This window comes from Onychomys torridus, chromosome 21 (genome assembly GCF_903995425.1).
Source record: "Onychomys torridus chromosome 21, mOncTor1.1, whole genome shotgun sequence".
Taxonomy (NCBI): Eukaryota; Metazoa; Chordata; class Mammalia; order Rodentia; family Cricetidae; genus Onychomys; species Onychomys torridus.
In genome coordinates this window covers 5109593-5131043 of record NC_050463.1, presented here as the reverse complement: position 1 = coordinate 5131043, position 21451 = coordinate 5109593, and the positions used below count along the sequence as shown (strand labels likewise).

General features: G+C 54.6%; 2 protein-coding genes across 2 annotated transcripts; one reads left to right on the top strand and one right to left on the bottom strand.

Annotated features, from left to right (window-relative positions):
- Positions 1-2586: 2586 nt before the first annotated feature.
- On the top strand, positions 2587-9342 carry Stap2 (signal transducing adaptor family member 2). The gene is made up of 13 exons (XM_036171179.1): positions 2587-2715; positions 4537-4608; positions 4761-4883; positions 5136-5192; positions 5958-6058; positions 6665-6799; positions 7161-7230; positions 7302-7404; positions 7508-7573; positions 8510-8683; positions 8759-8851; positions 8924-8998; positions 9095-9342. The coding sequence occupies exons 1-13, from the start codon at positions 2614-2616 to the stop codon at positions 9157-9159; spliced, it is 1236 nt and encodes a 411-aa protein (XP_036027072.1). The 5' UTR covers positions 2587-2613; the 3' UTR covers positions 9160-9342.
- A 227-nt stretch (positions 9343-9569) lies between these two features.
- Positions 9570-20037, bottom strand: Fsd1 (fibronectin type III and SPRY domain containing 1). Its single transcript, XM_036171248.1, has 13 exons — positions 19860-20037; positions 18726-18821; positions 18342-18473; positions 17807-17908; positions 16341-16363; positions 16040-16161; positions 15038-15247; positions 12607-12705; positions 10880-11039; positions 10507-10586; positions 10138-10389; positions 9954-10042; positions 9570-9816 (listed from the first exon to the last, which is right to left on the bottom strand). Exons 1-13 carry the CDS (start codon positions 19872-19874, stop codon positions 9706-9708), a joined length of 1491 nt encoding a protein of 496 aa, XP_036027141.1. The 5' UTR covers positions 19875-20037; the 3' UTR covers positions 9570-9705.
- Positions 20038-21451: the final 1414 nt, after the last annotated feature.

The window sequence follows — 21451 nt, the reverse complement described above, 5'->3', positions numbered from 1 at the left end:
TGGAAGGGTCTAAGAAATGAAAACCGTTATTTCCCCTAGCCCAGGTCACCGGAACCCGGGCTCTGCAGAGACCAGGCTAGCCTCAGTTTACCTCCTCCTGGTTTGCTCAATATGTGGGTCTAATGACCTCCTGGCAGACAAGGCCTTGAGAGAGGCTCCATGTTCTGGACACTGACCTTCTTCAGGAGATACCGCGCACCCCACCCTCATCCTGTTCACCTTCCACTCTGTTCTAGAGGGACCTTTCTATACGGTAACTACTATGACAGTCCACCCTTCTCCGCAACAGTCCATGGCTCCCTGTTAATTTTTCTTTTCCTTCCTTCGTTCTTTCAAGTTTGGAGATAGGAACTCATAACTGGCCTGAAACTCAGTATGAAGGCTAGGTTGACCTCACACTTGCAGTAATCCTCCTGCCTCAGCCTCCCTCGTGCTGAAATCATAGGTTTGCATCCCCACACCTGGCTCCCCTGTGGCCTTTGACACTTTGAAGCAACCACTGTATCTTGGCGATGTACAGAAAGTGCCCTAAAGATAACATCGTTTAGTTGAACAGACAAAGGAAGGCTGTGCCACACACAGTGACTATCTGGGTCCCCAGTCACTGCCCTTTATTACCTGTGTAAAGTCCAGGTGCCCTAGCCCAGGACTGCGGAAAATGAGTCCATAATCTGTTTGCTCTGCCTTTTTCTTCTCCTCCCACCCAGCTGAGGACCGAACCCAGGGCCTTGCGCTTGCTAGGCAAGCACTCTACCACTGAGCTAAATCCCCAACCCCCTATTGTTCTGCCTTTTTTGAAAACAGAATAAGCTAAAGACAGGAGGACTGGACTCAAGTTACTGTGTAACTAAGGCCGCCCTTAAACTGGCCTCTACCTCCCCACTTCTGGGAATACCCGAGTGTTCCAACACGCCTGGCTGAATTTATATACTGATTGATTGCGCTGGAATTGACTTTAGAGCCTTGGACTAGCCTGGAGTCAGGTACACTAATGACACACAAGTCATGCTCCTAGGTCCTCTCTGGACTGTCTGTAGTTCCAGCCTAGAATCCCCAGTGAGGGGCTGGGGGCGTGGTCAGGGTGGAACCCCGCCTAGAATCCTCCAGTGAGGGGCTGGGGGCGTGGTCAGGGTGGAGCCCCGCCTAGAATCCCCCAGTGAGAGGGCTGGGGGCGTGGTCAGGGTGGAGCCCCGCCTAGAATCTCACCGGGAAGGGCTGTGTGTGACTCAGTGGTAGAGTGCTTACTTAGCACATGCAAAGGCCCTCTGTTGCATCTGCAGCAACAGGAAGAAACTGGGGAGAGAATAAAAGGAGAGAAATGATGTGATTGTTACAATTATTCAAAATAGCAGTGAGTGTCAGGTCCGGTGTCCCACATCTGTCATTTCGGCACTTGGGAGGCTGAGGCAGAAAGATCTGGAGTTAAAAGTCAGCTTGGGGGGCTGAAGAGATGGCTCAGCTATTAAGAGCATTGCTTGCTCTTACAGAGGTCCTAAGTTCAATTCCCAGCAACCACACTGTGGCTTACAACCATCTGTAATGGAATCAGATTCTTTCTTCTGGTGTACATGAAGACAGAGCACTCATATACATAAAATACATGAATAAATAAATACATATTTTTTAAAAAGTCATCTTAGTGCAGGGCGGTGGTGACGCAGGTCTTTAGTCCCAGCACTTGGGAGGCAGAGGCAGGCGGATCTCTGTGAGTTCAAGGCCAGCCTGGGCTACCAAGTGAGTTCCAGGAAAGGCGCAAAGCTACACAAAGAAACCCTGTCTCGAAAACCAAAAGAAAACAAACAAACAAAAACCAACCCAGAAAAAGTCAGAACATGGTGGTGCACACTAGTCATGCACTCAGGAGATGGAGTCAGGAGGCTCAAGAAGTTCAAGGTCATCCAGCCTGGGCTACATGACTGTGTCTCAACAAAGCAAAAGAAAGAAAACTAAAATCAAATAACTAAGTGTTTAGATGTAAGTCCAATGAAGGTTGATCACACAGGCTGGGAATGATGTCAGTGTTTGCATTTGGCAATGTGTCTCAGTGGGGAAGGGAGCTTGCCACCAAGCCTGACAACCTGCATTTGATCCCCAGGACCCACATGGTGAAAGGCGAAAATCCACTCCTGCAAGCTGTGCCCTGACCTCCACACACATACACATAATGAATGCAATAAAAATTAAATTGATATAAGTTGAGTGTGCTCAAACAGAAGCACCGAGAAAGTCCCTCCGCGACCGACTGCCCCATCCCGGGCTCAGGATTTGTCTTGCAGATGCCTGCTAACCGTCTTTGATGATCCAGGAAAAATTGTTCCTACACTCAGTGACTTAAGAAGCATTCCAGATCTCACTATTATGCACCTGCAGCATGCTTCTGCGATTTTTCCCGTGACTATCTCCCAGCCACCGTCCCCAACACAGGTCCCTGTCTTTGCTTAGGACTGGAGCCCAGAGCTGCCGCCGGGATTTCCCCAGGATCCAGCCTCCGCCCACTGCTGCCAGGGAGGGAGGTGACAGCTGAGTTGAGTTGAGGAAACTCCCCAGGAACCTGTTTATCCGCTTCCTGGACAGGCTGGGGCTCCTACTGGAAGACCGGGACCTGGGCTGGACATGGCCTCGGCCCTGAGCCCACCCCGGGGCCCCAAGCCCAAAGGTGTGCCACCTTCACACTACTATGAAAGCTTCCTGGAGAAAAAGGGACCCTGCGACCAGGTACGAAGGGCGGGAGCCAACATTGCTGAGCTGCCCCAGGAATCCACACAACCTCTCTGGGCCAGCTCTCCACAGACCAAGGGCCTGGCAGGGGTGGGTGGTGGTGGGAGGGTGCCTGGTGGAGCAAGGCACATGCTGCTGGCCGTGGAAGATCCTGGCTGTCTGTCTGTCTCTGTGTCTCTTTCCTCTGATTTGATGTCTGTCTGTCTGCCTGTCCATCTGTCTGTCTACTTTCTTGACTGCCTAGCTGTCAGTCCCTTGATCTGACCAGCTGCTGTTTCAATCTTTCTAACCTTTCCATTCTCTGCATATAAACAAGACTAGAGACTTCCTCCAGGAAATAAGGTGCTCTTCGATTCCTAGGCCTCCTCCCCCTCCTGGCTCAGAAATCACCCCATGAACTTGAGGTTCTGGGCCAAGGTCATGGCAGGTAGCATGTGGAACTGCTGACTACAGGGTCAACTGTCAACTGAGAGGGTTGTTTTGAGATAGGTTTTCAGAACTATGACCCAGAAGGGCTTGAAACTTGAAGCAATCCTCCTGCCTCAGCTTTTCAAGTGTTGGGATGACAGATGTGCTCTGATACCGTGCCCAACCCATATGCATTTTCTGCTGAGTGCACCCCTCCATTTCCCCTGCCTACTGTTCTGACTTTGTCTCTTGGTTCCCCACGTGTACCCCCAACAAGCAAGCCCTTTTACATCATGCACTCAAAGGATGGACAGATGGATAGGTGGGTGGATGGATGGGTAGGTGGGTGAGTATATGTATGTATGTATGTATGTATGTATGTATGTATGTATGGATGGATGGATGGGCAGATGAATGGATGGACGGATGGATAGGTAGGTGGGTGAGTGGATGGATGGGTGGGTGAATGGATAGATGAATAGGTGGATGGATAGATAGGTGGGTGGATGGATGGGTGGGTGACTGGGTGGGTGGATGGATGGACAGATGGATAGGTGGGTGAATGGATGGGTGGGTGACTGGGTGGGTGGATGGATGGATGGATGGATGGATAAATGGATGGATGGATGGATGGGTGGGTGGATGGATGGATGATGGATGGATGGATGGATGATGGATTGGTAGGTGACTGGGTAGGTGGGTGGGTGGGTGGATGGATGAGTGGGTGGGTGAATGGATAGGTGGGTGGGTGGGTAGATGGGTGGGTAGGTGGATATGTGAGTAGGTAGATGTGTGTGTACATGGAAAACCATTAATCCAGTTGGGTCAGCTTACTTCCATACCACCCATCTTTCACATTGTGGGGTGCCTTGTGTCTCTATCCCATGTGAGTCCTTCATTTTCTCCTTTATTGATTGTTGTTGATGGAGCCCAGGCTCACTCCCAGGCTAGACAGATGCCACTAGCTGTACAGCAGGCCAGTCTCCTGATTGACAGGAGGTGCCCAGGCTGGACAATGGGCAGGGAGAGCCTCAGTGAACATGTACTTTTAGAGGCCACAGCTCAGTGAATTCCCTGCTCACTCAGCATGATGGAGTCCTGGGTTCCATCCCCAGTATGACAGAAACTGGTAATGGCGGTGCATGCTCCTCACCCAGCACTCAGCGGGTAGAGACAGGAGAACCAGGAGTTCAAGGTCATCCTGGGCTACATGATACTGTGTTAACAAGCTAGCCAGCTAACTAACTGAATGAAACATAACCTCTACTGCAAACAGGTAGCTTTGTAGTGAGGGGAGGGCATGCAAGCTCAAGGATCAGCCAGTTCAGAGGACCTGCAACAGGAGTGGGTGTACGGGGCACACACAACTTTGCCACCCGGCTCCTTTCTTCTTTCTTCTCTGGCCCCTAGGATTACAGGAAGTTCTGGGCAGGCCTCCAGGGTCTAGCCATCTGCTTCTACCACAGCAACCGGGACTTTCAGGTGAGGCTGGGGATGTGGGCTCAGGGTCTCATGGATGGGTACCTAGGGGGTGGAGGTCCGGGGTTATGTCGCCAAGGGGGTGGCCCCATCCTCCTGGGGACCTGAGAGAGCTGTAGGCCTGGTGCTCACACACCCTCTTTTCTCTGGGCCAGGCCCTGGAGAAGCTGGACCTGAGGCTGTTTTCAAAGCTCAAGGATGAGGCTTGGTGGGGGAGCTCGAGGGACACCAGCCACCACTTCAGCCTGGTTCTCCGGGACCAGGAGGTCAAATTCAAGGTACGTCAGGAGAAAGGAGAGACTTCTCCACTGAGTCCAATGTTCATAATAAAAACATAGAGTCACATGAAGTCTTATTCTGAACTCCTCAGACTCCACAAGTCCCTGGACCTCTCGTGGTTTGAGATGCCTTTAAAAGGGCTGGCCAGCATAGGTCACAACTTGTGCGAATGCTCTGGGGCAGGATGGGCCCTTACCCCACTTTTCATAACATAAAACTCCTTAACATAAACTCTTTTCCTCCCTCCCTAGGTCGAAAGCCTGGAGTCTCGTGAGATGTGGAAAGGATTTATCTTGACTGTGGTGGAGGTAAAGTGACTCTACTTTTCTATTTGGGTGTTTTGATGTTGTTGTTGTTGCTGTTTGGTTGTTTGGTTTCTCCAGACAGTGTTTCTCTGTGTAGCCCTGGCTGTCCTGGATCTCGCTCTGTAGCCCAGGCTGGCCTCGAACTCAGAGATCCGCCTGCCTCTGCCTCCCAAATGCTGGAATTAAAGGTGTGCGCCACCACTGCCCGGCTAGTTTCATTTTTTTTAGTGTGTGTGTGTGTGTGTGTGTGTGTGTGTGTGTGTGTGTGTGTGTGTGTCTGAGGCCAGAAGAGGGTGTCGGATCTCCTGGAGCAGGAGTTACAGGGGTTTGCAAGCTGCCAAGCGGTGGATGTTGGGAATGGAGCTCCAGTCCTCTGAACCGCTGGGCCAGCGCTCCAACCACTTGTTCTATTTTTGAAACAGGATCTCGTGTAGCCCAGGTTGGCCTGAGACTTTCTATGTAGCTGAGGATGACCTTGAACTCCTCTCTTCCCGCCTCTGCCTCCCTCCTGAATGCTGGGGCAACATGTGTGCTTCGCCACACAGAGCTGAAATCCACATTTTGCTTTTTGGCTCCTGGTTGAACCTGAGAGTTGCCCAGCACTTTGAGCGAGGTTCTAGCACCTTCTGAGTCTGCTTTGGGGTCTGTCTCTGGGTGTCTGTATTTGTATGCTGTGGGGTGTTCGGTAGCGCTGGGCACAGATGGACTCCTCCCTAGCTCCACATGCTGGCCTCACTTTTCCTTTTCCTGGCCTGGATCATCCTTCAGCTCCGTGTGCCGTCTAACCTGACCCTGCTGCCCGGGCACCTGTACATGATGGCTGAGGTTCTGGCCAAAGAGGAGGCGCGGCGGGCCGCTGAGGTGCCCTGGTGAGTCCTGACCTCCCATGGGGTGCACAAGAAACAGGCTCGGGGAGGAGGCGGGGTCTGCGTCCTGGGGGCGGAGCTTTAGTCTACAAGGGGCCCTATTCAAGAGAGGGGCGGGGCTTGTGTCTAGGGCAGTGCTTCAGTTTAGAAGGGGAGGGGCCTAGGTCTAGGCGAGGAGGCGGAGCCTGTGTCTTTGGGCGGGGTCTTTTGTCTAGCGGGATGGGGGGGGGAGGGTAGGTGGGGAGGAGTCCTGTACTTACAGAGTTCGGGACTTGGGTCCAGGACCCGGCCTCAGCTTAGAAGAGGCGAGGCCAAGGTCTAGGAGAGGAGGTTGGGTCTATAAACGGGCTGGGTCTGTGTTTAGGGGCCGGCCCTTTTCTGGGGGCGGGGCCTGGGTCTAGGGTGGGAGGAGGTCTCTGAGTGTGCGGTGGGGTGGGAGTCTGTGTCAAGGGGTGGGGTCTTTCTGGAGCAGGACCAGGCTCCAGGCGAGGAGGCTGGGTCTCTGGGAGGGCGGGGCCTGTGTCTTGGGGTGGAGCAGCCTGTGTGGGGCACCTGAGGCCAGGTCCGGGTGGGCCTGCTGGACTCTCAGCATCTCTCGCGTGTGCTCAGGTGCTTCCTGCAGGTGAGCCGGCTGGAGGCGCAGCTGCTCCTGGAGCGCTACCCCGAGTGCGGGAATCTGCTGTTGCGGCCTGGAGGGGACGGCAAAGATAGTGTATCTGTCACTACTAGACAGATACTCAACGGGTGCGCACGTGGGGCTCTGAGCCCAGGGTGGGCAGAGTCAGGTGGGAGCGTGGCCATCCGTGGGAATGGAACCTGGGTGCCTGGGCCATAGCTGGGGACTTAGTAGCCAGAGGCTGCTGGGAAAGTAGAGTCAGGCCGGGGCTGGGACACCCTCTGGAGAAGGGCGTGAGGCTATGACTTGGGGTGGATCTCCGGGGGCAGGGTCATGCCTAGGGTCGGGGTCTTCTGGAGTGTGGTCGTAACTGGACAGACTTAGCGGCGGGACGACTAGGGTCGGGATCCTGGTGGGCCTCCTAGGCGCTGGCTCTCCTGGGTTGGGGAGTGTAGCATCCCAGCTACTCAGTTGCCTACTCCTCTGCAGGGCGCCAGTGGTCAAGCACTACAAAGTGAAGCGGGAAGGTCCTAAGTACGTGATCGACGTGGAAGACCCGGTGAGTTTTGGGGGCTCTGGACTCCTTACCCCGCTTCCGCTTCCCTGCCTGACCACCATCTCTCACCCCAGTTTTCCTGCCCCTCACTGGAAGCTGTGGTCAACTATTTCGTGACGCAAACCCAGAGGGCGCTGGTCCCCTTCCTGATGGAGGAGGACTATGAGAAGGTTCTAGGTGTGTGCGATGTGGGGCAGCCAAGGCTTGGACGGGGACACGCTGTGGGGGCTATCTCCGGGCCTCCTCACTGCCTCCAGGCTGCCCGCCCTCTCTGTTCCAGGCTTCGTGGACTCTGATCGGGAGAATGGCGAGAGTGTATGGGCTGTGTCCACCTCCCGGGGCTCAGGTGATTCCCCTTTCCCATGACTTCTGCGGTCCAAAGACTCTTTTTGTTTGTTTTATTTTTTGAGACTTGGTTTCTCTGTACAGCCCTGGGTTTCCTGGAACTCATTCTGTAGAACTGGCTGGCTTTGAACTCAGAGACCCACCTGCCTCTTCTTAACCGGTGCTGGGAATAAAGGCATGTGCCACCACTGCCCAGTGGCTCTGTTCATTGAGACAGGGTCTCATTCTATAGATAGGATTAACATTGAACAAGAGATCCATCTGCCTCTGCCTCCCAGGTACAAGGGTCAAAGTGTGTCACTCACCTGCTATGCTTTTTTAATAGGCTCTCTTGTAGCCAAGGGCTCAGGTGACAGGCACCCACCACTACACTAGGATCCAAAGGATTGTATTTTATTTTATCATCATCATCATCATCTTTTTTTTGAGACTCAGGCTGTCCTGGAACTCACAGAGATCCACCTGCCTCTGCCTCCCGAGTGCTGGAACTAAGGGCCCAGCTCCAAAGGATTTTATTAATAGAGATGGGTAAAGGAGAGGACTAGCCACCTCCGAGAGACCTGGGGTGGGAGCTGGGCAGGGAGGGGATGCTGGCTCTCCTTTACCAAGTGAGAGGAAGAGGCAGCATGTCATATAGAGGACTGAGGGAACTGCAGCATGGTCCTCTTGAGCCCACGAGACAGACAGACAGACAGACAGACAGACAGACACACACACAGTGCTCTCAACTGAGTGTGTGCACAACTGAGGCTCATATACACCTCTGTATACACACACACACATCTGTGTACCTGTCTGAAGCCACAGTCCCACATGCATCCCAACGTTCAGACACATTGTGATTGACAGACGGACACAGAGGGACACACATCTCTCTGGAGGTACACCCTAGGAGGTTTGTACCACAGAGGCCCTAACAGTGACTGTTTCCCATCAGGCCCTGCCCTCCATGCTAATGTCCCAAAGCCACTCCCACCTGTGCCTGTGTCTGTGTCCAGCCAGGAGGACAGGCTGCCTCCACTACCTCCCCTGCCTCAGCTACTGGGCCAGGATGAGAACTATGTGACCCCCATTGAAGACTCCTTAGCAGCTGAGTACATGAATCATGACGGTGAGCAGGGCTGCAGACACTGGAGTCGGGAGGTGGTTGGTGACACCCTGTGACATCCCTCTCCTGTCCATGCAGTGTCTCCCTCTAGTCAGCCAGTCCCCTCGAAGCCTACGAAGCCGGCGAAGCTCCCAGCGAAACCCCCAAAGCCACCAGTTGTGCCCAAACCAGGTAGGGCTCCCACCCCCCCATTTCCCCTTTTGGTGGCAGGTGGCTTTAGACCTCATCAGCGTCCTCCTGCAGATCTCAGAGCCGTCACCAGTGTGTGGGCCAGGAAGCCGGGTGGCAGCTCACCACAGGCTCCCTCCCTCGTGACAAGTAAGGAGACTTTGGGGGCCTGGATACATGGTGGGCAGGTCCTGGGTGCGGCACAGACCAGAGTGTTCTAGCTGAAGTCTGGACCCCACCCACCAGGGCTGGGGGACATCACGGCTGAGCTGGAAGAGAAACTACGGAAGAGGAGAGCATTGGAGCACTGAGCCAAGCCCCAGGGACTGGTGGGCTGTCTCGGGGCCCACTGTAGCTCTGCACCGGCTCTGTCCTGAGGGAACTGGACACAGCCAGCACGGAGGAATGCCCGTCCTCCACAGTGAAGCAGGGAAGACTCTGGGAGAGCTGAGGCTAGCCTGAGCTGCACGGTGATGTCCGAGGCAGCCTGGGCTACAGAGACCTTGTTTAAGAAAGTAAAAAAAAAAAAACCAACAACAACAAAACTCCACGTGACTGTAAGGTGTGTGTCTAGCGTGGCCTCTAGGATTGGGGCTCATCAGGTGTTGCCCGAGCTGGCAAACCTGACACCAATCCACAAGGAAAGCCCATTTCACAGCTAAGAAAGGCAAGGCCCAGGTCACCTAAGCACCCCATTCCCCCAAATCAGTACAGTAACATGGCCAGTGTTTTATCTTTATTATGAAGTGAGGTGGGGAGGGGACCCTGACCTGACCCCCCCCTTTAGAGTTAAGGCTCCAAACAGCAGGTAGGTGGAGATGCCGGCTGAAGTGCCCCAGCTGGCAGGTGGCCCTGGCCTAGGTGAGGCTGGTATTGGAACTGCTGGTGGCACTACCCCGCTTCTGCAGGCAGCGTACGGCACTGGGGACCTGCAAGCCTGTTGTTACCTGGAAGCTCCCACACCACACCTGAGGAGAGTGGAGAACAGGGAGGCTCAGCCAGGAGTCACGGCACCCAGAGAAAGGCCCACCCCTCCCCATCGGCCCACCCCTTCTCACGCCTTCCCCCTCAGCCTACCCCTACCCGCCCGCTACAACAGGCTCACCGTGAAGGCTGGAAGCAGGGGCTGTGTGAACTTGGCCTTGAAGGTGTGCAGGAGCTGTTTGGTGCGGGCATTGTAGAAAGACAGGAAGCCTGGGGTGAGGGAGCAGAGGGACAGGAGTCAGGACAGGCATGAGGACCAGGGGAGGGGCCAGAGCACCGCGACCGGGAAGGGGATGTGATGGCACCTTGGTGGAAGTCGCAGTGTACGCCCAGACAGTCGGGCACGGGGCTGTCCAGCACTTTGACCTTGTTGGCGTGCTTGGCGGTGAAGCTGGCCTGCAGCCAGTTGTTGGCATGCAGACACCAGGATGCGGCCGTCTTGCCCAGCTGCTCGAAGCGGCCCAGGCTGCGGTAGGCCACGCCCAGGCCAAAGGCCTTGCTGTCCGGTTCAAAGCGCACCTCCCAGTACTGCTCCCCACCGTCGATCAGCGTGTCCCCTGAGGCACAGGGACAGAGGGGCAGGATGGAGCCGAGGCTGCACACCTCCTATGCCCACATACTCCTGCTCAGACCTTGCCTCCAGCTCCCCAGGCCCCTTCATCTCCCATCCTTACCCAGCACCGTGTAAGACTCAGCTGTGAAGCGGTCCCGTCCCCCACGACCTGAAGACATCCTCTTGGGAGATGGAGTCCCTCTGTGGACAGCAGGGGAGCTCAGCTCAGGTTTCACCTTTCCCTGGGGTAGCCTCCCTGGTCCAAGCCAGCCATTTTCCTCAGCTGGAAGATACCTAACCAACTGAGCTAACTGCTCAGATGCTGCAAAAAACCTCCTATTCATCCATCAGAACCCTGTTCAAAATCTTGCTCACTCACTCTTCTACAAGGAAGTGGTTATACCCCCGGGTCCCTCCCTCCACCCAAGTCCTGAGGAAACTGGCCATGGTGAGCGCGTCCACTAGAGACTCTGGGACCAGAGGAGATGGGCTACCTGGCTGGGGAGTTTACAGGGGATGCTGTCCGGCCCTTGCCATCTTTCTCTCGAGCCTTGATATCTTGAACCTTCCCGCCCATGGCGTCCCACTCGACGGAGAGGTCCTCCACTCGCAGGTTCTGGTGAGATGTGGACCCGTCCAGGCGGAACATGAATGCTGGGGCCAGGGAGACGAGGTGGGGGTCACAGAGATGGGAAACCCAGATAGACAGAGAGACAAGATGGGCAGCTGGTGGAGGGAGATGGACAGGAGAGGCAATACCGGGAGACGCAGGACAGGAAGGTTGCGGGAGCTGACCATGAGCCAGAGGAACCAGGTAAAAGGGCTGTAGTCTAAATGTCTCTGGGGTCTAGAGACATTTTCAAGCCTGTCTCTCTGCCCTGTGCTGAGGGTGGACCCCAAAGAAAGAACACAGCTACAGCAGGAGGGAGTTAGGCTAGAGAGCAGAGGGACTTCCAAAGATGATATACACAAGAGTCACTGTGGGAGACTGTAGAATCTGTTTTTATGACTCATGCTCTGCCCCCGGCTCTACAGAGGTTGGAAGGAGGGAGGGAGAGACAAGAAGACTACTCCCTCCGTCTACACTTGGAATCTTAGCCCTCATGAGGCTGGGGGATTGTCCCCAAGAACTAAATAAATAATTTATTTTTAAAGGAAGGGAGGGGGCTGGAGGTTGCTCACTAGTTAGTGCACTGGCTAGTTTTTCAGTGGACCTGGGCTCAATTCTCAACACCCACATGGTACCTCATAACTGTAACTCCAGCTCTCTACCTGGCCTCTGTGGGCACTGTACTGACACACATGTAGAAAAAGTCACAAAATAATCATTTTAAAAATTTTAACTGAAGCCGGCGGTGGTGGCACACGCCTTTAATCCCAGCATTCGGGAGGCAGAGGCAGGCAGATCTCTGTGAGTTCGAGGACAGCCTGGTCTACAGAGCGAGATCCAGGACAGGCACCAAAACTACACAGAGAAACCCTGTCTTGAAAAAACCCAAAAGAAAAAAGAAAAGAAAGAAAATTTTAACTGAAGGAAGGGCTGGGCGCTAAGGTGAGCTATCTCCCATAAACCCCCCTGACTTCTAATTCCTAGAGTCCATGTTAAAAACAAGACACACATGTTGGTGACATTTGTAACCACAGCATGGGACAGGCAGAGACAGGGGAGCCTTAGGGCTCAGGCCAGCCAGGTAGACAATGCCTGAGGAGTGACTCCTGATGATGATTCCACAAGCACAAAACCCCTACATGTGCACACACATACAAATACGTGTAAAATAAAATCCACAGGTCACCCTCATAAATAGAAAGTTAAAAAAGAAAACAAGGGGGCTGGAGATGTGGCTCAGAGGTTAAGAGCACTGGCTGCTCTTCCAGAGGTCCTGAGTTCAATTCCCAGCAACCACATGGTGGCTCACAACCATCTGTAATAAGATCTGGTGCCCTCTTCTGGCTTACAGGGATATATGCAAACAGAACTCTGTATACATGATAAATAAATAAATCTTTAAAAAAACAAAACAAAACAAAACAAAAAACCAGAAGAGTCTAAGATATCTGAGCGAAGACAGAGATGGCCACTGCAGACTAAAGGTGAGCTCCCCAGCAGCCAGAGCAATAAGGGCCTCATCACCCCATTCCAAGACCCTTATGAAGGATGGGTTCCCAGGACCAGGATGGGTGGGAGATACTGAGTCAGGGATGGGTAGGAGGCAGTCACCTGGTGTCTCTAAGGTCACCGGCTCAGAGAATTCACCAGCCACCGCCTTGTTACAGGCCTTCACACGGAAGTTCATGTATTTCATGTCAAATTTGAGACCTAGGAGGGAAGAAAGGACATAATACCAGAGGGGCCCTACCCTAGTCTGTCAGTCTGTCTGTGTCTCATTTAAGATTTATTTTTATGTATCTGGGTGTTTTGCCCACACGTGTGTCTGTGTACTACCAGTGTGCGGTGCCTGCGGAGGCCAGAAGGGGGTGTCTAGTGCCCTGGAGCTGGAGTTACAGGTGGTCATGAGCAACCATGTGGGTGCCGGGAACTGAACCCAGATCCTCTGCAAGAGCAGCCAGTGTTCTAACCACTGAGCAGCCTCTCAGGCCCCTTGATTATCACTGCTGATGTCTGGCCTCCCTGCTCACCACTCTGCATACCCTTCCACTCAGGGTACCAAGCCCCACATCCAGCCTGGCCTTATGTGTCCGTCAGCTCCCTATCAGCTCCCTGGCTGCCACAGCAAACCACAGTAACCACCCTGTGCACCAGAACTTTCTGTAGCTCACTGTGACACATCAGAGAGCTTGGGTCCAGAACACAGGCCCCTCTGACTCTTTTTTTGTCTGTCTTTGAGAAAGGTTCTCGCTGTACAGCCCAGGCTGGCCTCGAACTTGCTCTGTAGGCAGGCTGGCCTCGAACTCAGAGATCTACCGGCTTCTGCCTCCCTAGTGCTGGGATTAAAGGTGTGCGCAACCACCTCCTCATTTCTGTTTCCGTCCAAGCTGACCCCAAACACTGTATATAGCCAAGGTTGGCCTTGAACTCCTGATTTTCCTGCCTCCACCTCCCTAGTGCTGGGAAGACGAGCGTGCACCAAGCTGGGGATGGAACCCATGGCTTTCTCCCCGCCAGGTGAGCACTGTGACGCCTGAGGCATGCCTCCCTTCATTTCTTTGGTTTGGAGCTAAACTAGATATTGCACAAACCACCCCAAGTGGGGAGACGGGCGTCCTCACTGCGCTTGCGTGTCTGGGATTATCCCAGATAAAAGTCACAACAAAACCAGTAAGAGGCAGAGGGGCCTGAGGTACAGATTCCGGGGTCCTATAAAAAAAAGGGGGGTTAGGTTTGTTTTGATTTCTGTATTGAAGGGAGGCCAGTAGGTTCTGGGGCTCTGGCACTGGCTGGCATGGCCATTCCCCCTGCAATTAGCATGCTCATTACTAACCATGAATGCTAATTACAGATAACTAGCAGGCTGGTGATTATAGCCCAAGAGTTGGAGAGTTAGGGAGGAAAATCAGGGGTTCCCGGCTCTGAAAGGCTTTGTAAACTCATTAGGGCCCTGATGATTCCCGCCTCCTGAGCCTCCTCCTGCCCGCTGTGAGGATGCCTAGATGTTCTGACTTCTAATTACCCAGAAACTCCCTGAATATCCGAGGGGCCCCTGAATTCGAGAATTGGGAGTTCACTGCTCACTAGTGAGTGGAGGATGAGGAAATGCTTGGTGGGTGAAGCTGCAGGATCGTGAGGACTGAATCCAGCCACCCAGGAAAGAGCCAGGCATGGCGCACGCAGACAGCCTAGCTAACTGTGAGCTCCAGGCCATTGAGACTCATCTCAAAAAAGGTGGTGGCAGGGGAGGGCACGGAGGGTGACGGCCAACACTGACCCCTGGCCTCCTCACTGGCACACACACAGCTAGGATGAAGGGCCAGCAGTTGGACGGTAGAGCTACAGAGAAGCTAAGTGTGAAGTGTCTCCCATGCCTCAGTCTTCCCTGCTTTCAAATGGCTTTGAGAAACCAGCCCTTCACCCAGGACAAACCCATCCATCTTGCCTTCTGTTCTGCTGACGGCTCTGACGGGCTAACCCCACCAGCCTGCTCTCAGACCCCAGGAGCTGCAGGAAGCCAGGAGTACCAACACACCTTGGTGTTTGATGGGGCAATGGAGCCAGGACGGGGGTGGGCGGTTGGGAGATGGACAGCTAAGATGAGCTGGGACTGCTCCCCAAAGCAAGGGCTCCCTTTCTTGCCTAGGCATGCTCCCTCTACCTAAAGGTGCTCCCACTCTTGCCTGAGAGTGCTCCTCCACCTATCAGGGAATGCTTCCTCTCCTGCCTGGGCGTGCTCCTTCTCTTGCCGAGGAGTTTTCCTTCACTCTTCAGGGAGTGCTCCTGCAGCTGCCTCAGAATGTTCCTCATCGGGCTGTATTCCCCCACAAGCTTATCTGCTCCTTCATACACCTGAGAGCGCTCCCCCATGTGCCTGGCCACGCTTCTTCATCTGCTTGTAAATGCTCCTCACTTACCCTGGAGTGCTCTCCCACATGCCTGAGAGGGTCCCCCCTTATCCATCAGGCAATGTTCCCCACACACCTACGTGTGCTCCCTCACCTGCCCGTCCATGTTCATTCACTGAGGGATGCTCCCCCACCTGTCAAGGTGTGCTCAGTGTGTCGGATGCCCTCGACAACCATCCAGGGGTGATCCTCCTTGAGGCGGGGTGGGCCCTCGAAATTGGTCCTGCGGTACTCCAGCACGTAGTGGTCAATCTTGCTGTCTTCATCGGGCATGCGCCACACCAGCGTCACACAGTTATCGGCCACCAGGGACTCGGCCAGGTCAATGATGGGGGCACTTGGCACTACCAGGGCCCAGGAAGAGGGGTCAGTGTCTGAGTCCTCAGACTACTCTGGTGGAGCCCTGAGGGGCTGGGGCTGAGGCTGGGGCCTCCTGGGGTCACATGGGTCAGGGCAGAGCTCTCTCTGTACCTTCTCAGTACAGAGAAGTACAGTAAACTCGTTACTTTTCCAGAATTCTCTATGAACCGGGGTGTGGCTTTCTTTGGGATTCCACCTCACAGTGGTCCTCCATAGAGTGCCAGCTCTCTAGGAGGTGAGGTCTCCTGGGATTGCCAGGACAGGGCTTTCCCAGGCCACCAGTGCCTGGTGCAGGAGCCAAACCGAAGGCCACCCACCCATAGCCACAGCATCCACAGACCCTACCCACCCCCAAGACAACTCTGGCCAGTGTGTGGGCCTGGCTTGCTTAGGTCCTGCTCACCAGGAAGCAATGGCCCCAAGTCCAGTGTGATCAGGGCCTGACCAGGGCTCCACCCACAGACCCCACGCCGACCCCTGCATGGGAGGGACTTGATGTGGGCTCCATCCATAGACAAGATAGTCATAGACCCAACCCACAGCAGCCACTGGTCCCACCCCTGTATGGGCGGGACTTGATGTGGTTCTGTCCATAGGCATGACAGTCACAGATCCCACCCCTATAGGTGGGGCTTGAACTAGGCCCTAACCTGTGCTGAGCTGTGCGCATGCGTCTGTCTGTCTGCCTGTCTGCCTTCCTCTCTGCACTCCAGTCCTGTTCTCTGTCCCTCCCAACAATACAGAGTCCTGGGCCCCCAGGCAGGTCCCCATCTCACCAGGCAGGAACTTGAGGGTCTGTAACATTTGGCGTTCCTGAGCGAAGTCCACCATGAGGTGACTCATATTGTCACTGACCTTGGCCTTCAGCGACAGTCGGAAGGCAGGGGCCATGGTCACACTGTAGGGAGGGAGGGAGGGAGGAGCAATCCCATGGTAGCTTGTAGCAGAGGGGCCAGGCTGGGACATCTGGGGACCCCTGCCCTGTACTCCTGTGCAGTGCTCAGGGGCCTGGCCTCCCCCAGTGGGTGTCCCCACACAGGCAGGACTCTGGGATAGGGATCTGACTCAGCAGCTTACCCATCTTTGATTTGCTTGGCAGCCTAGAAAAAGACAGAGTAGAAATCAAAGGTGCGTGTCACCCAGATCTGTGCCACTATACAGACAGGGAGACTGAGGCACAGCAGCTGGCATTTGGCAAAGATCTCTGTCAGGAGCCAGAGCTGAACTGCCCAATTCTGGGCTGTGTCAATGAGACTATGAGACTAAGCCAGCCCCACCCCAGCCCCCACTCGGTGCCCATCACACACAGCAGGCACACTTACTTATTTTTAGCTTTTAAAATTACATTTCTTTCTTTTTTGTTTGTTTGTTTTCAAGACAGGGCTTCTCTGTGGTGCTTTGGAGCCTGTCCTGGATCTCGCTCTGTAGACCAGGCTGGCCTCGAACTCACAGAGATCTGCCTGGCTCTGCCTCCTGAGTGCTGGGATTAAAGGCGTGCACCACCACCGCCTGGTTTAAAATTACATTTACTTCTATGTGTGTATATGTGCATGGAGGTCCAAGGACAACCTCCGGGAGTTGGTTCTTTCCTTCTACCATGTGGGGGCGGGGATTAAACTCAGGTCATCAGGCTTAGCCACAAGTACCCTTCCACCAGCTTTTTTTTCTTTCTTCCTTGCCAGCTTGAGTCAGCACATTTAACAAACCAAAATATAGACTGTCCAGCTTGAGAGAAATCTTAGAAAAAATAATGAATGCTCCACAAAGTAAAAGCTCATTCTGAGTGGTACTGGCACACTCACCACCGGGTGGCATGAAATTATACTAATTATTTATTCATTGAGCCAATTTGTCTTACTTTTTGTGACAGGGTTTCATGTAGCCCAGGCTGGCCTGGAACTCACTTCATAGCCGAGGCAGACTCCAATCGTCCCCCCAATTGCTGGGGTGATAGAGATGTATCACCACACCTGGCCTGTGCCATGCTGGGAACGGTCTGGTGCAAGCTAGGTGAGCACTCTGTCCACCATGCCCCAGCCCCAGCCCCCTACTGAACAGTCTCAAAGACATACTTGCCTTTCATGCTGCATGGGGGCACTATCTAAACAAAATGATTTGTGGGCTGGCGAGACTCAGTGAGTAAAGGCGCTTGCTGATGAACCTGAGGTGATCCACACACTCATGAAAGGAGGGAAGGAGTGCTGTGGGCTGCACATTGCCCCTCCCCCCCACAAATAAATATGTGTGATAAAAATGAACAAAACACCCGGGCAGTGGTGGTGCACGCCTTTCATCCCAGCACTCGGGAGGCAGAGGCAGGTGGATCTCTGTGAGGTCCAGCCTGGTCTACAAAAAGAGTTCCAGGATAGCCAGGGCTATACAGAAAAACCCTGTCTCGATAAACCAAAAAACAAAACAAACAAACATAACCAACCCAAACCAGACCAAAACAAAAACCAAAAACCAGAATAAGAACAACAACAAAAAACTGGACACAGTGCATTTGACCTTGGGACCCTATGGGTCCTCTCACTGACACCCACCTGAGGGAAGTCCTCGCTGTCTGCAGCCTGCAGGGTCTGGTTAGCTGTCTCCAGGAGCTCCTCAGAGCTCTCCAGGGCCCGTGTGCATGCGGCTAGCTGGTTCTGTGGGCAGCATTCAATGGGGACAGATCCCTCTACCAACCACAAAGCCACCCAGAGGTCTGCCATCCCCAGGACCCACAACCTAACAGGGCTTCAGGTGGGAAGAGTAGACTGGAGTCTTGGGCGCTGGCAGAGCCAGGCTGGGATGGACGCACACCTGAGTCCCCCAGGCTCCCTGGTTACCACAGGTGGGAATGTGGGATCCTGAAAAGTCAGGATGAAGTTTGGGTTCAATGTGAGAGATGCCGGGCGATCTTGGAGCTGGGAAGTCCACAGGAGTCATGGGAGGTGTTTGAGCAGGTATGTTACCCTGGTTCTGGGGGGAGTGGAAAGGACTGGGAAACTGTAGGGAGGTGGTGATGCCAGAGATTTTGGAGAAGGGTTAGGAGGGGGCCAGAGGCTCTGGATGGAGGGCATGAATGTGTGTTCACACCTGCAGCTCGTAAGTGCGGCTAGCCCTGTCCTGCTTGATCTTCATTAGCATGGATTCCTTCAGCTCCTCCAGCACCGACATGAGGGACTGGAACTCGGCTTCTAGGTCCTCCTGTACTTTGGCTGAGTTTGCCTGCATGGGAAGAGGCCACCAAGAGCCAGGTACAGTGACACACGCCAGAGGCAGGTGGTTCTCCGTGAGTTCGAGGCCAGCCTGGTCAACAGAGCAAGTTCCAGGACAGCCAAGGCTACACAGAGAAACCCTGTCTCAGAAAGAGAAAAGGCGAGGCCATGGAGATGGGAGACTGAGGTGTAGAGAGAGATACCTCCTGGCTTCTCCCTGCACCTCTCCACCAGAGTCTGCAGAACCGACTGCTCCACTCACCTCTACGTTCAGCAGCATCTGCTTCAGGGAGTAGATGAAGGTCTGCGTCTCCTCATTCTTCACGGCCAGGGTGGTGATGATTTTTCTTAGTGCCTCCTGAGGAACAGAAGGAACATGGGCAGTGGGTTGGCTGAATGCTGCCCTCCAGGGATGCAGGCCCATTGCAGAGAAGGAAACTGAAGGCATACAGCCAGCAGCCTCTCAGGGATGGACCCTGGTTACATGGTATGAGCACTGAGCTTATAGGGGTTTGGGTTGGGTGTGTGTGTGCACATACATGTGTGTGCATGCACGTATGTGTGGAAGCCAGGTGTCAATATTGGTTGTCTCCCTCTGTCACTTTCCATGTATTACTTGAGGGAGGGTCTCTCACTGAGCCTGAGCTTGACTAGCTGCCATCGAGTCCCCAGGGATCCTCCTGTGTCCATGTTCCCAGGGCCCGGGTTACAGTGTATGCAGCTGCACTAACTTCTTACATGAGCACTGGGGACTTGAACTCAGGTCCTTACGCTTACACAGCAAACACTTTATCCATTGAGCCACCTTCCCCACGGTCTAACTGTGTAGTCCCGGCTAGGCTGGAATTCATATCAACCTCTTGTCTCTACCTCCCACCAACACCCCAGGCCACTATCTGCAATCTTGAAAGTTGACGGTGAGCTGCAGTGAGAGGGTAGCAAGGCGAGTCCCAGGGTCCAACTGGGCTAGCCTGGGGTAAAGGGCTATATGGAGAAACAAACTTCTCCTGGGCGAGGTGTGATAGGCGTGGGTCAGGATAGCCTGGAAAGTGGATGGAATTTATCTGGGCAACCGGAAGGTCTCACTTGCGAAGGGCGGTGGTTGGAGAGAGGGATCCCCAGGGCAGGTGGAGGAGGAGGGCGCCGGCTCCCCGCACCTACCCGGGGGTGGGGGTGGGGCTGGGGCTGGGCACTGAGGAGCTGGGGGCGGTGACCTGCAGGGTGAGTCTCCAGGTGAGCCCAGGCTAGGACGATGAGGAGCTGCATGGCGAGGAGAAGGATTGGGGTCTGCGTGTTAACCCCAGCCGCGGTGCAGGCGGCCCGTGAGGGGGAGGGGCGCTGCGGCATCACCTGGTCCCCTCCCCACGCCCGCTCCGCGCATCTCTCCCGGTCCTACCCTCTGGTCCTCCATTGCTGCAACCCTGGGTCTCCCCGACCCCGCCGCGGGGTCCCCCTCAGCTGGTTCTCCAAACACTCGAGCTAGCCTCCTTGGCCGCAGCCGGCAGCCAATTAGCCCTCCGCGCCCTCGCCGCCTCTGCCGCCGCGCCCCCGGTCAGCGCTCCATCACTGCATGTATTGCGCATGCGCACGCGACCGGCGCTGCCGGGAATTGTAGTCCGGCGCTGGGACTCGCCTTCCTCCAGAGCATGGCTATCCCGGTGTGATATTTGGGAGGGATGAGAGAGCGCATAGGCAGAAGTCAGGGTATCTGGCTTTGGCCTCAGGTCCTGTCTTGTGGCCTCGGAGGCACCCCTTATTCACCCCCACATCGTCTTCATTTGCTACTCAAATTGGCACCCCAGCTGCTCTGAGAACTGTCCTTGGATGGCTCGCGGTTCAGAACTAGTCCAGGAAGCACCCAGTGAGAAAGTAGGTCACACAGTGGTTGAGTGTGAGACTCTGAACTCTACCGCACTGACCACTGACCCCGGACTGGGACTGAGGCTGAGGGCTGACAGCTAGGACCTCCAGGCTCCAACTTTGCCCAGGCCTTGGAGCAGCAACAGAACCTGTAAGAGACAGAATTGGCCTTGACGGGCTGAGACTGCTTTGTGCACTCAGACAACCTCCCACGGGCTTGGCTGACCACAGACGGGCTTGGGGACAACTATGATAGTCATATAGATATACACAACCCACCAGGAAGTCACTGATGTCCTTGTGGTTTGACTGAGAACAGAGTGACTGGTTTTTGCTACCAGAGAAGGTCTCTCTATGCAGCTCAGGCTGGCCTGGAACTCACAGAAATCCAACCTGCCTCTGTCTCCCCAGTGCTGGGATTAAAGGTGTGTGCCCCCACTCCTGTGAGTCACTACAGAAGTCTGCTGACATGGCCTGTACCTACCTGTTCCATGTGAAGCCTGGGCCTCATGCCCTGCACTGAAACAAGGAGACCACTTAGGGACCCAGGAACTGAGACAGAGGGATCTTAATGTATTGATTGACTTTTTGAGAAGTGTCATGTTGCCCAGACTAGCCTCATTCTACCTATGTAGCCAAGGCTGCCCTTGAACTCGATCCTCCTGCCTCCACCTCCCTACCACTGGGAGAACGGGTGTGCCCTACCATACCTGTTTTGTGGGGTTCTGGGGCTGGAACCCAGGCCTTGCACTTGCTGGACAAGTGCTCGGCTCACTGACCCAGTCCCGGACTCCCCTCACCTGGCACTCATTCCTTGCTGTCCCTCTGTCCTGTACTCTGCTGTGGCTCTTCCTCTGGCCTCTGTAGTATCTTCCAGAGAGATTTCCACTCCCATGAACCCAGTCTCTACACCCACAGACGGATGCATACTTCCTTTTTGATGTAGAATGCTTTAGGGGAAACTGAGGCGCGGGGTGGAAGGAACTGGACCCTTTTTCCCCACAGCCTGAAACACAGGAAGTCTGCCTGCCCTCTGTGTTTCTCCACGCCCCCTGTCACCTCAGCGGGGGGTGGGGGGGTGGGGTGGACTCTGTGACAGGAAGAGTGTGTGTGGGGGCTGGGTGACCC

What these genes read in the sequence shown, in the direction of transcription:
- Stap2 (XM_036171179.1), top strand. Translation starts at nt 2,614, where the DNA reads ATGGCCTCGGCCCTGAGCCCACCCCGGGGCCCCAAGCCCAAAGGTGTG. An exon ending in AAAAGGGACCCTGCGACCAG is followed by an intron (nt 2,716 to 4,536) that starts GTACGAAGGGCG and finishes TCTGGCCCCTAG; the next exon opens with GATTACAGGAAGTTCTGGGC. An exon ending in TGAGTACATGAATCATGACG is followed by an intron (nt 8,684 to 8,758) that starts GTGAGCAGGGCT and finishes CTGTCCATGCAG; the next exon opens with TGTCTCCCTCTAGTCAGCCA.
- Fsd1 (XM_036171248.1), bottom strand. An exon ending in ACAGCGAGGACTTCCCTCAG is followed by an intron (nt 16,364 to 17,806) that starts GTGGGTGTCAGT and finishes GTCTTTTTCTAG; the next exon opens with GCTGCCAAGCAAATCAAAGA. An exon ending in GACCCTCAAGTTCCTGCCTG is followed by an intron (nt 15,248 to 16,039) that starts GTGAGATGGGGA and finishes GGGCCCTGGTAG; the next exon opens with TGCCAAGTGCCCCCATCATT.